This window comes from Glycine soja, chromosome 1, assembly GCF_004193775.1.
Source record: "Glycine soja cultivar W05 chromosome 1, ASM419377v2, whole genome shotgun sequence".
In the NCBI taxonomy this organism is placed as follows: Eukaryota; Viridiplantae; Streptophyta; class Magnoliopsida; order Fabales; family Fabaceae; genus Glycine; species Glycine soja.
In genome coordinates this window covers 39,038,899-39,055,983 of record NC_041002.1, presented here as the reverse complement: position 1 = coordinate 39,055,983, position 17,085 = coordinate 39,038,899, and the positions used below count along the sequence as shown (strand labels likewise).

The window sequence follows — 17,085 nt, the reverse complement described above, 5'->3', positions numbered from 1 at the left end:
AGACATAGATTTCTTTAATGATGAGACATTTGAATGTTATCAAGTGTTTCAAAACTTTGGATTAGTTGATTTTATGTCCTTAAAATTGCCTTATTATCCTGAACTAGTTAGAGTCTTTTACAGTAATTTAAAAATTCAGGATGGTACAATTCGCTTTGAGGTGCATGGTGTTTCTATGATCATTGATCAATCTCTATTCTTTTCATTAACTAAATTACCCAGTCAAGGTGCACCTTTTGAGAGCACCATTGTTGATGACTGGAAGTTCGACTATTCTAGTCATGATGCTCATTGTATGGTCTGTAATGACCAGGTTGATATGACAGGTAGATTGCTGGCCGGATCATTAACCTTTGATTGTCGCATCATGTACTATATTATCGTTAGAATTTTGCTTCCCCGTTCTTCTAATCTGGCTCAAGCCTCTGAGGAGGAATTGATTTTGATGTGGGCTTTCCTTACCGGCCGTCAGATCGACTGGACTCACTTGGTTAGGTACTAAATGCATAAGGCATTACGGGCCAATGCACCTCTTCCATATCCTCAATTGGTTACCCTTTTTCTCCGTCATTTTCAAATTCCTCTTGATGATGAACCTTTTGTTCAAGTCAAGCGATCTTTTGTCATAGGTGCTGGTGCAATAACTTCATTTGGTTACCGTAAGGATCGTGATGGGCAGTGGTTGAAGAAGGACATGCAGCCTCTGCAAGACGAGCGTACTCCCTCTCCTCCGCCTCAACAAGATGATTCCTCAGCCCTTATGAATGAAGTTCTTTTAGAATTACGGGGCCTCTGCACCTATGTTGGTGAATGATTCGATTCCATGGATGGTTGCTTTGATGGTATGGATACCCGCATCACCCAGCTTGAAGAGGATGTGGGTTATCTTCGTCGGTGCTTCGACCTTCCACCACCTTCCCAGTTTTAGATTATTATTATCTTTTATTCTAAGCCGTGTATTTGACTATGCTTTTTAAGTTATCATTTTCTGAACTTTCGTTATATTTTGGTATTTGGAACTTAGTATTTTATGATTGGATTATATTTGGTTTTGACTTATGAATGATTATGTGAACTTTAGTTATATTTGCTTATTATTCTTCCGCCTTATGTTGCTTACCACGTACTTTGGCTTTTTGATGTTGCCAAAGGGGGAGAGAAACGTGATGATTTAGAAGCTTAGAAATCAAGAGATCGTTAATTCCAAAACATAGGGGGAGTATGGAATGAGTGAACGTAATGTTACCTCTTGCATATACTCTATCTTGTATCTTGATTTCAAGAATTAAATTGTCACCATCAAAAAGGGAGAGATTGTAGAAGCAAAGACTTTGACTTTGATGTTTTGATGATGTCATATGATCATGATCATTTGATCATACGCTTCTCAAGTTTAGATTAGGACAAAATCCAAGAGATTCAAGATACATCACCAAGAAGATCTCTAGTGATTTAGAAAGGGAATTCAAAATTGAACCAACAAGAGGTTTGACCAAGAAATTTAAGCTAAAATGTCTTTTTCAAGAGATTTACTCTCTGGTAATCGATTACCAGAGGATGTAATCGATTACCAGTGGCCAAAATGATTTATAACATCCATTAGAAATTTGAATTCAAATTTTACACTGTGTAATCGATTACACATGGATGGTAATCAATTACCAGTAGTTATTGAACATTTTGATTCAAATTTTAAAGCCTGTAATCGATTACACAAATCTTGTAATCGATTACCAGAGGAGAATTTCATAAAATAATTTCCAAGAGTCACATCTGTTCAAATGATTTTTTAATGGCCATCAAAGGTCTATTTATATGTGACTTGGAACACAAATTTGTTTGAATTTTTCAGAACAAAAAGGTCTTATCCTCTCAAAAGCAAAATCAGCTTATCCTCTTAAAAATTCCTTGGCCAATACACTTGCAATTCAATAAGGAATTATTTGAGTGTTCAATTGTTCAATCTATCTCTTTCAAGAGAGATTTCTTCTTCTCTTCATCTTATTTCTAAAAAGGGATTAAGAGACCAAGGGTCTCTTGTTGTAAAGCAATCTGAACAAAAAGGAAGGGTTGTCCTTGTGTGTTTCAAAACTTGTAAAGGGCTTTTGCAAGATAGTGGAGCTCTCAAGCAGGTTGCTTGGGGATGGGACGTAGGCACAAGGTTGTGGCCGAACCAGTATAAATTTGAGTTTGCAATCTTTCTTCCCTTAAACTCTTTTATTGTTTATTGCTTATTGCTTCTATTCAGTAAGTTTAATTTGCATAATTATTTAGGAGTTCATTTTGAAAGAATTCTTGGGATTTGGGTTAAATCAAAATAGAATTTTTAATTAGGAAAAGTTTGTGATATCTTAATTCAACCCCCCCTTCTTAAGATATCTGAGGCCACTTGTTTAACAGAAGGACTCTCCCTACAGTAAAATGCAAGGGTTGTGGTTGTGGGCGAAATTGAGGGCCCTCCAAAGTGTTTGGCAGGGGTACACCACCACCAACTTCTTGCCCCTCAATGGCGTATCTGAGGCGAGGCTCGAAGTCGACTAGATTGTGGTGGGGTACTTCATGTGTCTCCCCCATGGGTTGAGAGACATGCACATGATCAGATTGAGGTTGTTGGCTCTCAATGAGTATGGGAGTGGAGTTTTGACATTCTTATCGGAAGTGTGCACAACATTGGGTGGTGTATATTTGGAAGGCATGCTTGTTCTGAACTTGCACAAAATGGGAGCCGTCCATACTTCCCAATGCTTCTCCTCTCTGGCCTACCATATCCAAGATTGAAGGATTTACTTGATTGAGGCTTGATGGGTGAGTCGGGTCTACCTCAGTGGCGATACTCGTAGTGGCAACTGTAGCTGCATTGCTTTCCATTATTTTCTTTATGCTCAACATGGCCTCCATCATGGCGGCCATTTGGTCTTTCATGGCCTCCATGTCAGCCTTCATCTGTTCTTGCACTTCTTCATCTCACTCATGACTCTAGCTCTGACACGCGTTCGATAAGGGTGCTGTAAAACGCGTTCTTTCCTTTTGATTACAACGATTACAGTTCTGATTTCAAGGAAAGAATGCAATGAGCAATGCCACCAATGTGAAAAGAAAAAATAAGCATGGATGTATGTGAATGATGCATTGTTGAAGTATTGCGAATTTTACACAAGACATACGGTCGAGTCAATTTAGATTTTCATTAAAACAACATGGCTCATCACATATTGTCAAAGTGAAACTGCAAATAAAACATGGACATCAATAGTCCTTAATTTTGTAAATTATTTAGCTCAATCACGTCTTGGCAGCAGACAAAGAAACGATGTAACTCGATCCATCTTCTGCCCCAACTTTTGCAAGCTGGTTACTTCCATACTTGACCTTGACTTGATGAACCTTTCCTTAAAAGCATGTGCTTGGTTCAATCCCATAATCCCAGGAATAGAAATTTTGATTGTCAATACTTCAACAACATATCATAGAGATGAATGACTAGGGCTTACTTATGCTATGCATGTAATTATGAGATCAACATGAGATGCCCTAAGAACCATCATTTTCCTAGTTAACCATGCATTAGGTACCACATTCACATGATTTTCAATCATTTTTTTAAGAGAAAAGGGTGTATAATCCCAACATGGTTGGTTTATAGCCATCATCATGGTACCCAACACATGTAACTAAGAATGTGGTGTAAACTTTCATGACTTTCTTTTGTTCTTTTTTTGTTTTTTTTTTGTTTCTTTTTTTTTTTTTTTGCAAAGGAAAATGCAAGGATCATGCATGAGTGAACATCACATTTGAATGATGGAAATAGAATATATGCAGTTGGCAGAACAAAAGCATGCTAGATGCAGGTGTATGATAATGCAGTGATTTATGCAAATGCAATGCATGAATATGATAAATGATAAATGCAGGAATGATATGTCCATTATGATGCCATGAAGATATGCACAATGCGATCAAGGAACAAGCCAGAGTGAGTTTGCTGTGTGCCCCCTAATTCGGGAATCTAATTGAAAGGATCCAAAAGTCCACTTCTTGTGATAATTCCCAAGGGTGGTTTTATGTAACTTTACTGGCTTCTAGAGATATCATCCTCTTAGGTAATACATTGTGGCGATAGGGACTATCAGCGGCAATGCATTACTAAAAGAGGAAAACTCTAGATGAGGCTTTATTGTCATCAAGCGAGTCAGAGACCCAGCATGACCACAGATTGACATCCACTCCTTATGGCTCACATAGACCCGGGTATAGGGCCTAATATCTCAACGTGTGTGCGAGGTGTAGGTGCCATGTGTGCATAGAAAAATATTTCTAACTATGAATTTAATAGATAGACAGACTCACACCAAACACAACATCATAGCAAAGGTTATATACAAATATGGACAAAACAAAAAACAAAAGGGAAAAGGGAACATAAATAAAAAAGAAGTCACGATAAAAACATTGCACGGTGATTGAATGGCCTAACTCTCTAACAAGTCTCCAGTGGAGTTGCCAACTGTCGCAACCTACCCTTCAGCGGGAGGGCGAGGCACAATCAAAAGGTGCATCATCTCATGGAGAAAACATGTGGAGTCACCACCAACGTTTATTTGAGGAAAACGTTAGAAAAAACCCAAAAGGCAAAGGTATGCAAATTTTGAAAATGAGGGTTCGGAAGTTGTTTACGCACGGGGAAGGTATTAGCACCCCACGCGCCCGTCACAAGGGACGACAACCTCTAATTGAGTGTGCAAGACATGACTTCAAAATTATGTATTTCCCCTTTTTTATATTTTTTATGTATTTTCCCCTTTTATTTTTATTATTTTTTTTGGGGTCGATAAGGGTGTTGCCCTTGCTCCTATGTATCCTCAGGTGCAATGAGGAATTCTGACCTACGTAGTTCTTAAAATTTGAAAGTTTGTGTGTTACATTGATTTTATGTTTTTTTGAAAGATTGATTTTAATTGCGAACAAAAGTCATTTAAGGCATTGGACCTAGAAATTATGTTTTAAATTTTGAAAAGCGAAGACAGCCGTTAAGGTGTTGGACCTTGAAACGATCTTTTGATTTTGAAAAGAGGAGAGAGTCATTTAGGCGTTGGACCTTGAAATGATTTCAAGTGATGTTTGATAAAAATAAATTAGTTATGAGTTGGTTTTATCTTGGTTTTTTGCTTATTAACCTTCAACCCCCTTTTTTAGGATAACTTGTGGTACTAACGATCGGTTAAAACTCACTTTACAAGAGAAAAGCAATTACCGATGATAGGAGAAGGAGATGAAGGTGCACAAAACAATAGAGAGGACCCCTAAGGGTCCATAAATCATGTTCAAATCCTTAAAGACAAACACTAACCGGACGAAGAATGAAGAACGATTATGGTCGCAATTCGGCAACGATTTAGCTTCTTTTTCTCTTCTTCCTTCTTTTCGCTTTTTTTTCTCCAATCCTTAACCTCTGGACCTCAATTCTTTCAATATCTGAAGGTTGAACCCCTTCCTTCAGCCCCCTCATGCCTATTTATAGGAAATGAGGGGACTTGGTTGATTAGCAGCTCGCCTAGACGAGCTGTTGCTTCAGCCTGAAGTAACCTTGCTCGCCCAGGCAAGCTCAGCTTGCCTACTTCTCCCCTAAGTTATTTAGGGGCCCAGGCGAGCCAAAGGCTAGCATGGGCGAGCCAGGGGTTAGAAAAAGCTTCTAAATGACCCTTTTCCCCTCCCTTTTGGGTATTTTCTATATCATTTTTCGAAACATAAAAAAAAACTTTTTGAATTATGCGGTAATTGGTGTAAGGCAGCTCAATTCAGCTAGCAAGAATCAAAGTGTCAACAAACGATAGTCCCTAGACGAAATTAGGGTACGACAGCTGGGGCAAGTAAACTATATTCTAACACTAAAAAATCTTTAATGAGAACTAACTTTTGCATTAACTTAGGAGTTGTTAATTTGTTTTAAGAGAAAGAAGATCAGGTGGAACTTTGTCATGTTTAGTTGTCTAGTGTGACTTATTGTAAACTTAGTAGAATATTTTTGTTCTAAACATTAACTCTGGGATAGATTATATACTTTTGATGTTGTGGTGCTAATGTTGTTATTAGTTGGTGAGGGGGGAAAGGGAGATTTAGGAGGCTGATGCACATAATAGAGGGAGTTTCTATTAATTTACTATTTTTTTCTTTTACCACCAAGGCAAAAGTGAAAAATAAAAGGATCTAAATCCCATTGTCAATAGCACAAAATTGCTTTAAAAATATACACATATTTCTATGTTTTTCTTCAGCTATGGGATGATTCATCAAGATCTATTTGGTTTTTGTGGAGTTATGCTTGTTAGGAATTTTATAATTCCTAATTAATTAATTAGTGTGGGCTACATATTATATTTATCATTTATATTATTTTTTTACATTTATGGGATCAATAAAAGTGATCTAATTTGGTGAGCCTATTGGACTATCATCAAAACTTAATATGGGCTTGATACGTGAAAACCAGTTTGGCCCGTTGGGGAATAATGGGAACTCTAACAGGTTAAAGCCTAAAGCAAGGTTGTGGTCCCCAATACACCAAAATCAGAAATTGTATTCTCTTCTCCCCATCTGATGAGAAACCTAAGGTCCCAAAAGGAAAACAATGATTTGGTTAAGGAAGAACACAAAACCAACAGTTCCTCAGACTCATCAATTCCGCTGCTTATCATGGATCTAGGTATTTTTCACAACCCCTCTTGATAATCTAACGTAATGTGTTTTTAGTGATTATTGGTATTTTATTAAGATCCCTAAAGAAACCAAACAAGTGATTATTGTTAGATTATTGTGAATTAAAGTTATTTGGTTTGTGTTATACCTGTATTATTTTGTTACATGAACCCTAATTTTATTTTGAGATTTTATCTTTGTAATTATAATTATGATTGTAAGTTTGGAATTTTTTTCTTTTCGATCACGATATAAGAATCATCATATGCTTATTCATGTTTTGCGTTCGGATTCCATGAGAAAAACTATTTTTTTTCTCGCTCCAGAATAGTCATCCATTTTTGTTTCTCGTTCATGTGTTTGTTTTTATGGTTGCTGGTTTTGTTTCCTTATGCATGCCATGACATGATATACATGTGATACATAATCTTTGACATTATTATAACATCATAAGAAAACCCCTGTTGCGTATCGTTAAATGCAATTTGGCTTTAGCATTTTATTTTTGTTTTCCTTGTTTTTTATTTGTGAATTATGTGTATTAATTGGTGTTTCCCATTATGTTTTGGTGTAAATTCAGAAATTACAAACCCTCAAAATTATTCCTTTTTTTTATGTCTGGTAATTTTGATTGAGTTGATTGAAACAATATATTGTCAAAGCAATCTCTATTGCATAAATTAATTTAATTAAAATTGCATAAATATTAGTATAAAATTATTTATGCAAATTGTGCTCAGCCCAAAGGAAGACACAATTTGGCCAAATAATTTTGTACCTGTGATGATAAATGTGTGACAATTGTAAGGTATTTTCATGTGAATTATAGTCGGTCCAAAGAAAGACTGTGATTTGACAAAATCTATTATGTATATATTTTATATAACTTATTGGCTTATTTCTGAGCATGTAATTATTTTTGTTTTTATTATTATTCAGTTTCTATTGCTAGTGCTGCAAATGTATTTGTTCAAGTGAATAATATCCCTATGCTGAATGGGACAAATTTTAAGGTCTGGAAGGAAGCCATAGAAATTGTTCTCGGCTGTATGGATTTGCATTTGACACTGAGAACGAAACGATCCACTTCCACTCTGAAAGCCTTCAATGAGGTAAAAATTGAGAAATGGGATTGTTCAAATCGAATGTGCATTATGATCATGAAGGGCTCTATTCCAGAAGGGTTTCGAGGCTCTATTTCTGAGGGTGAAAATGCAAAGAAATTTATTGATGAAATTGAACAATACTTTGCCAAAAATGAGAAGGCGAAGACGAGTAACCATTTGGCTAAACTCATCTCCATGAAGTATAAGGGAAAAAGTAATATATGGGAGTACATAATGGAAATGTCTAACTTGGCATCTAAACTAAAAACACTTAAGTTAGAGCTTGGTGAAGATCTGCTTGTGCATTTAGTTTTGATCTCACTTCCTGCACACTTTGGGCAATTCAAAGTGAGTTATAACACTCAGAAGGACAAATGGTCCCTTAATGAACTTATATCTCACTGTGTACAAGAGGAAGAGAGGTTGCAGAGAGACAGATCTGAAAGTGCCCATTTAAGCTTCACCTCTCAGAATAAGAAAAGAAAGAAACTAAGGGTATTGCTGAAGGGTCTTCTCAGCAAAAGAAACCAAAGAAGGATGAAGAATTTACCTGCTACTTCTGCAAGAAGTCTAGACACATGAAGAAATAGTGTCCCAAGTACGCCACATGGCATGTAAAGAAAGGTAAATCTCTTGCTCTTGTTTGTTCTAAAGTTAATTTAGCTTTTGTACCTAAAGATACTTGGTGGGTAGATTCTGGTGCTACTACTCATATAAGTGTAACCATGCAAGGTTGCTTATGGAGCCGATTGCCAAGTGATGATGAAAGATTCATATTTGTTGGCAATGGCAAAAAGGTTACGATAGAGGCTATAGGAACTTTCAGATTGTAGTTAAAAAATGAATTTCATTTGGATTTGTTTGAGACTTTTGTTGTACCATCTTTTAGACGAAATTTAATTTCTATTTCTAGTTTGGACAAATTTATTTTTCTTGTTCATTTGGAAATAATAAAGTTAGTCTCTACCAGAATTCAAATTTGATTGGTTCTGGTTCCTTAATTGATAATCTATATATGTTGAATGTTAATTGTTCCTATAATGAAATACTGCAAACAAATTCGCGTGGTACAGAAAAGAAATTGAAAGAGAATTCAGCCACTTTATGGCACAAACGCTTAGGTCATATCTCTAAACAGAGAATTCAGAGACTTGTGTTGGATGAAATTCTTGAACCTTTAGATTTATCAGACTTTGAAGTCTGTGTTGAATGCATAAAGGGAAAACGAACAAACATAAGGAAATTAGGTGCCGAAAGAGCTAAAGACATCTTAGAACTGGTACATACGGACATTTGTGGTCCTTTTCCAACACCTTCCTGGAACGAGCAACAGTACTTTATCTCGTTCGTAAATGACTACTCTAGATATAGTTACCTTTATTTGATACATGAGAAGTCCCAATCCCTAGACATTTTTAAGAGTTTCAAGGCTGAAGTTGAACTTCAACTTGGAAAGAAAAATTAAGGCTGTCAAATCTGACTGTGGTGGTGAGTACTATGGTAGATATGATGAATCAGGAGAACAATGTCTAGGACCTTTTGCACTTTTCTCAAAGAGTGTGGCATTGTTCCGCAATACACTATGCCAATGATGAGGTTCTTCCTCAAATACCTATACAACAACCTCAACAACCTCAAGAAGTACCATTAAGGAGATCTGATAGAGAGAGGAGAAGTGGAGTCCCTAATGATTATATTATCTTTCTCCAAGAACATGAGGATGTCATTGGTTTAGCAGAGGATGATTCGATTAATTTCTATCAAACCATGTGTATTTCTAACTCTCAAAACTGGATCAATGCCATGAAGGATGAGAGGAAATCTATGCAAGACAATGACGTTTGGGATCTCGTCGAATTTCCTGAAAGTGTGAAACCTATTGGTTGCAAATGGATAGTTAAAACCAAAAAGGATTCAAAGGGCAATGTCGAGAGATATAAGGCTCATGTAGTCGTTAAAGGATTTACCCAAAAGGAAGGCATTGACTATAAAGAAACCTGTTCTCCAGTATCTTCAAAGGATTCGTTTAGAACAATAAGGGCACTGGTAGCTGATTATGATTTAGAGTTACATCAGATGGATGTTAAGACTGCATTTCTAAATGGTGACATTGAAGAAACAATTTATATGATGCAACCAGAAAACTTTGTATTAGGTGACTCAAAGTCTATGGTTTGCAAACTAAATAAATCCATCTATGGTTTGAAACAAGCTTCCCGTCAATGGTATTACAAGTTCCATCAAGTTATTACCTCATGGTTTTCAGGCAAATGCAGTTGATGATTGTGTATACCACAAGTTTAGTGGGAGTAAATACTCATTCTTGGTGTTATATGTCGATGATATACTGCTTGCAAGCAACGATATAAGCTTCTTACAAGAGACTAAGAAATTTTTGACAAAAATTTTTGAGATGAAAGATCTTAGGGAAGCCTCTTTTGTATTAGGAATCAAGATACTAAGAGATTGCTCTCAAGGTATCCTAAGGTTATCACAAGAGAGTTATATCGATAAGGTCCTAGATAGATTCGACATGAAAGATAGTAAACCAGGAGATACCTCGATAGCTAAAGGAGACAAATTTAGTCTTAAATAATGCCCCCCAATAATGACCTTGAAAGAATAGAGATGCAAAAGATTCCTTATGCATCAGCAGTAGGAAGTCTAATGTAAGCTCAAGTTTGCACTCGTCCCGATATAGCATTTGTAATAGGAGTTCTGGGCAGATATTTGAGTAATCCTGGAATACAACATTGGAAAGTAGCAAAATGCGTGATGCGTTACCTAAAGAGAAAAAAGGATACATGCTCACTTATCAGATGTCTGAGAATTTGGAGATCCATTGGGTACTCAGACTCTGATTTTGCTGGATGTCAAGATAGTAAACGCTCTACATCTGGATACATATTTATGCTGGCTGGAGGAGCTATCTCTTGGAAGTTTGCTAATAGCTTCTTCGACCATGGTCGTGGAGTTCGTTACTTGTTTTGAGGCATCCAACCATGGGATATGGCTGAGAAATTTTGTCACTGGTTTGCGTGTGGTTGACGACATTGAAAGACCATTAAAGATTTATTGTGATAATAACTCAGCAGTTCTTTACTCCAACAATAATAGGAGTGCAACCAAATCAAAGTTTATTGACATCAAGTTTTTGGTTGTTAAAGAAAGAGTTCAGAATAGAAAAAATTCCATAGAACATTTAAGGACTAATGATATGCTAGCTGACCCACTTACGAAAGGTTTGGTACCTAAAGTTTTTCATGAGCACACTGCTCATATGGGAGTGATTCCTTATAGTACCTTAGTTTAGTGGGAGTCCGATTTATGTTCTATATATGCCTTATTTTTTTCAGATATTTGTATAGATTGATTTTCTATAAAATAAAGTTGAAGGTTATCATTTCATTCTGAGCTTGTTTTGTTTGCAATATTTATATTGTGTTTGGATTGATCTCTATAAAGAATAAAGTTTGGAGTAGTTGGAAATGAACATGAATGCGATCACATTGCATGTTATTTTCATGCCGCTTATCCATATTTCATTTATGTCATCAAGTATATGTGACATTGGTGATCATTGTGGCTCAATCACGTTGGATTGTGAGGAAAACTGCAATGGTTCTGTGTTACTATATAAGATGGACCAAATTGTTTAAGGAAAGTCTAAAAGTAAATAACATACAGTTGTGCACCTAAAGACTTTTGAAATATACATGATTAAGGTTAATATGAAGCTCAAGTGGGAGATTGTTAGGAATTTTATAATTCCTAATTAATTAATTAGTGTGGGCTACATATTATATTTATCATTTATATTAGTTATTTATATTTATAGGCTCAATAAAAGTGATCTAATTTGGTGAGCCTATTGGACTATCATTAGAAATTAATATGGGCTTGGTAAGTGGAAACCAGTTTGGCCCGTTAGAGAATAATGAGAACTCTAACAAGTTAAAACCTAAAGCAAGGTTGTGGTCCCTAATACATCAAAATCAGAAATTGTATTCTCTTCTCCCCATTTGACGAGAAACCTAAGGTCCCAAAAAGAAAACGGTGATTTGGTTGAGAAAGAACACAAAACCAACAATTCCACAAACTCATCAATTCCGCTACTTATCATGGATCTAAGTATTTTTCGCAACCCCTCTTGATAATCTAACGTAATCTATTTAAGGTGATTATTGGTATTTTATTAAGATCCCTAAAGAAACCAAACAATGATTGTTACTTTGTAATGTTGTTAAGTCTAGTTCTGGTACATGCAAACAATTGTCATATAAAGCTTTTATTCTCACTTTGTAATTGTTCTGGTTATCAGCCTTTGCACAACTTGTGCTTTGTGTTGTTTTATTTAACAGAATTTCATGTTGGGTTTCTAATATATATATATATATATACACACACACACACATATACAAAGTGAATAATTGAAATATGAAGCATATTATTCTAATTTTTAAAACATTTAATATACACTAGTTTAGTGATAGGGTTTAATATTAATTACAAAAACTTTATTGAATTATACACAATTATGGTAGCTAATTTTCCCTACCAGCTTTAAAGCCAAACCTATCCTCTAAGTAAATTTATTGTCTTGATTTAATTATCCTTTTATTGAACTTTATTGAATTTTATTTTCTTGATTCAACTAGTCTTTTTATTTGACTCGATTAGTATTTTATTTGTGACTTACCTTTATATTTTTGTAACATAGATTTTTTCATATTTTTTTAGTTTATTGTTTTTAATGGATAAAAGTTGGATATCTGATCATTCTCAAGCTAATGAGAAGTACATTAGAGGGTTTCAAATTTTCTAGATTTTGCATTTGCATAATCTTCTAAGGATGCAAAAATTTATGTCTGTGCACTAAGTGTTTCAATTGTGACCAGTGCTCTCAAATGGATGTTTATAAGCACATAGTCAATCATGGATTTCTGAAAAGGATATACTAATTGGATTTTTCATGGTTAAAAAAATCAATTCTTTTATTTTTTTAGAGTACAAATGAATGTAGAAGGAGGTTTCAATCATGACATGGATACATTATTCATGATGCTTTTGGAATGAATACAATTGATGAGGGATAAAATATAGATACAAGGATGATTAGAATCTTGAGGAGGTCAATTATTAAAAGAAGTTGAACAAGACCTTTATCCTGGTTGTAAGAAATTCACAAAGCTATCTTTCCTTGAACATCTCTATCATTTGAAATGTCTAAATGGGTGCAGTGACAAGAGATTTTCGATGTTGCTACACTTGTTAAGGGATGCATTACTAGAAGACAATCCATGCCTAACTCATTTTATGATACAAAGAAGGCAATTTTAGGATTGGGTTTAGGCTATGAAAAAATCCATGCATGTCCTAATGATTGTATATTGAATTGGAGGGATTTGGCTAATGTCGAAGTTGCCCAAAATGCGGTCTTTCAAGATGGAAGAACTCTAAGGATGAAGCAACAAGAAAAAAGATACCTATAAATATTCTTCATTGGTTTCCTCTTAAATCTAGACTACAAAGGCTTTTTATGTCTTAAAAAACAACTTTTATGACATGGCATGAGTATGGTTGAACTAAGGATAGGCTTATGAGACATCCAGTCGGCTCTTTGGCTTGGATGGATTTTGTTAATTAATATCCTTAGTTTTATTTTGACCCTTGCAATGTTCGATTAGGTTTGGCTAGAGATGGATTTAATCCTTTTAAAACTATGAGCATTTCTCACAACACTTGGTTTATCATATTGATTCCCCATAATTTGCTTCCATTGATATGTATGAAACAACCTTCTTTTATTCTCACATTACTTATTCCTTGTTCGAAAGGTCCAGGTAATAAAGTTCATGTCTATATGCAACCTCTTATAAAGGAATTGAAAGATCTGTGAGAAATTGGGGTAGACACTTTTGATGCATGCAAAAATGAGTCACTCCAAATGCCTGTTGCAGTCATGTGCACTATTAATGATTTCCCTGCATATGCAAATATGTCAAGATGGAGTACTAAAGTTGATGTCCATGTTGTGACTTTGAAGTGCCCTCTAAGTGGTTGGGTTATAGTAGAAAATTTTACTATATGTGTCATCGTCATTGGTTAGAGGCAAACCATAAGTGGAGGTACAATAAAGGAAATTTTGATGGAAGTCAAGAGTTTAGAGCCCTACCTAGGCAACCTAATGGAACTATTGTTTTAAGACAATTATAAGAACTTGAAAGTTCTTTTGAGGATGAAATAGAGGTCAGATATCCATGGAAAAAGAAAAGTATCATGTTCAAACTGCCTTATGGGCAGTATAATGTGCTTCGACATAACCTTGATGTAATGCACATTGAAAAAAAAATGTGTGTGACAACATCATTTGAACATTATTGAATTTGGAAGGGAAATCAAAGGATCATGACAAGGCACATTATGACATTGTGGACTTGAATATAAGGAGTCAACTTCATCCAAAGATGCATCCAACTACAGGTAAAAAAACTATTTGCCTAGAGCTTGTTCTCCATTGACATCAAAAGAGAAGTTAATATTTTTGAAAGTACTCAAAGCAATAAAACCTATAGATGGATATGTATCCAATATTTCAAGATGTGTCTAAGTGGAGCAACCTAATATATTTGGTCTCAAAAGTCATGATTGTCATCTTTTAATGCAAAAGTTTCTCCCTATAGCTATGAAAGGTTCTTTACCAAACAATGTGAGTTTAGTAATATATGATCTTTTTTATTTCTTCAAAGAACTATGTGGTAAGGTGCTTAGTGTGGATAATCTGGATGTTTCAAAGCATCAAATAGCTAAGATATTGTGCCAGATAGAAAAGACCTTTTCTCCATTTTTTTCACTGTAATGATACATTTAGTAATCCATTTGGCATATGAGGTAAAGGTTGCAAGCCTAATACATTATAGGTGGATGTGTCCCATTGAGAGGTATCAAAATTTATTTTTCAACCATTTCATCAAATTCTGAATTATATAAAAAATATTATTATCGTATTTTGTAAATTGAATTATTATTTTTAGGCTCCTCCTTGCATTAAAGTCATTCGTTCGTAATTGAGGACAACTAGAGGGGTCGGCTGTAGAGGGGTATTTAGCTCATGAATGCCTGATATTTTGTTCATGATATCTCTTAGGGATAACAATTGCTTTTAATCAACCTAGGAGAAATGGTGATGGTAGTGATTCATTTTTTGTGGACAATATGAGTCATGTATATCATGTAGGTAGATCACTTGGGAGAAAAAGTAAAGTTAGGTTCAATGTAAGAAAAGAAAAAGAGTCTCTCGAGTGTCTCTTGATGAGAAAACATTGCTACAAGCACATAGATATATGCTTTTCAATAGCGAAAATGTTGACTCCTTTAAAAAGTAAGATACTTCCTTTCCATATTTATATTTAATTATTTAAATTTATTTTGGTACCTTACTACATTAATATTTTATATTTCTAAATTGTTTTTCCATAGAGAATGCATTGATCATATTAAGAGACAAAATCATTGACTATCACCATATGAAACTGACAAAATTCACAGTCAAACATTTTCTAATTGGTTTCATGAACAGGTAAGTGTTATGGAGAATTCATTTCCATTGTTGAATTTTGTAATCAATTAAAAATTTTCAATTTTTTTAAAAAAATAAATTTTTGTTATAGGTTGCATGCTTGGAAGAGCAAGGTACTAGTGACAAATGATATCAAGAGGTAGACATGTGATCCACTTGAAATGGCTAGAAGATATAGTGACTATATTGTTGATTTGAAATCAATGGGATATGATGCAAGTAAGATTGAGGAAGAAATGGTTGTTACCCTTCCGGATAAAAGAGTTGATCCTTCAAAGTACCATGATTTAGTACATCATCGGTGCTCCAAAAGAGGACATGTGTATGTATATATAAAGCCATTAATATATCATTTAGTATGACATTCATTCACTTTTTTTATTTGCTTTTCTTAAACTTGGTTGTAGAAAACAAGTAACAGGAACAAAAGAAGTCGCCCTGAGTATGAAGATCTACATTGTATAGGTACCAAGAATCTTTCAAGGTTTATTCATGAGGTAATTTTGTTTCTCTCAATCATATTTTATCTTAGTATGTTACATGATTATATGTTATAGTTATTCTATAGAACAAAGAATATGATTGAGACTTCATTGCTTATATTAGGAGAAAAGATAAAGGAATGCAACCCTCACGAGCTAAAATTTATATTGATACTCGGACTTGATGAGACAGAAGCATTGTGACTATAAAGGAAGCCCATGTGATTGTAAGGATTTCTATTTTAAAGAACATTATAACTTATTCATTGTAATTAATTGACCTTGAAGTTGACACATTAAATAATTGGTTTATTTTTATTTAAAATGAGTTTCATTTAGGATGAATTAAAGAAGCTCATGGTAGAGGCACAAAGTTCAAAAGGTTCTCAAATTGTTCCTAATTATACAAATTGGAAAAATGACATCTATTCAAAAGTGAAAGGACCTGACAAAAGAGGGCATGTACGTTATCTAGACAAACTTTCACCTAAAAGTTCATATACTTCATTTCAAAGTTCTACTGCAGAACATAGATTTCAAAAATTAGATAAGGTACTTGGAAATCTAGTTTCTTTTCTCCGAAGACGATTTCCATAAGATAAAAAAATTAATGATATTATAAAAGCGGTAGATCAAGAGGTATAAATCTATGTTCACATGAGTATTTTCTTTTGGTAAGTCATATCGATAATGGTAAGAAATTTCAATAGGAAAACTTAATAATATATAATTGAAATAAATCTATGTTCACATGAGTATTTTATTTTGAGATTCCAAAACCATTTTGTTAACTCGTTGGCAAGTACGCCAATTTGTCCAAGTAGTATTTTAAAATGGTAAGACCGAATGTCGAGTCCACAGGGACTTTGATTGTACTCAGAGTTTGTATATATCCAATTTTAAGCAATCAATGAACTAAATTTGATATTGGTCAAATAATGATATGGAATATAAAATTTGACAAAAATGAAGATAATTAAGCAGAGCACATTAAAGAGATAGAATACAAACACTCAGGGGGTGAGTTCACGACATTAAGGCTTTTCACTATTTAACGTTATTTCGATTATTACCTTTATCCACTAACCTACCCTAACCCTGATCCCTCATGTGAAAGAGCCAAAATTACCAAATTTCACTCCTAATCCCTTATGAGCCACATCAAATAATTTGCTTTAAGAATAAAGATGCATAAATAAGGCTAAATAATACCATTCTATCCCTA

The 17,085-nt window shown here is 34.6% G+C and overlaps 1 protein-coding gene across 1 annotated transcript; it reads left to right on the top strand.

Moving 5' to 3' along the window:
- The first annotated feature begins 823 nt into the window (after window positions 1–823).
- Window positions 824–8,381, top strand: LOC114373726. Its single transcript, XM_028331287.1, has 2 exons — window positions 824–881; window positions 7,633–8,381. Exons 1-2 carry the CDS (start codon window positions 824–826, stop codon window positions 8,379–8,381), a joined length of 807 nt encoding a protein of 268 aa, XP_028187088.1.
- Window positions 8,382–17,085: the final 8,704 nt, after the last annotated feature.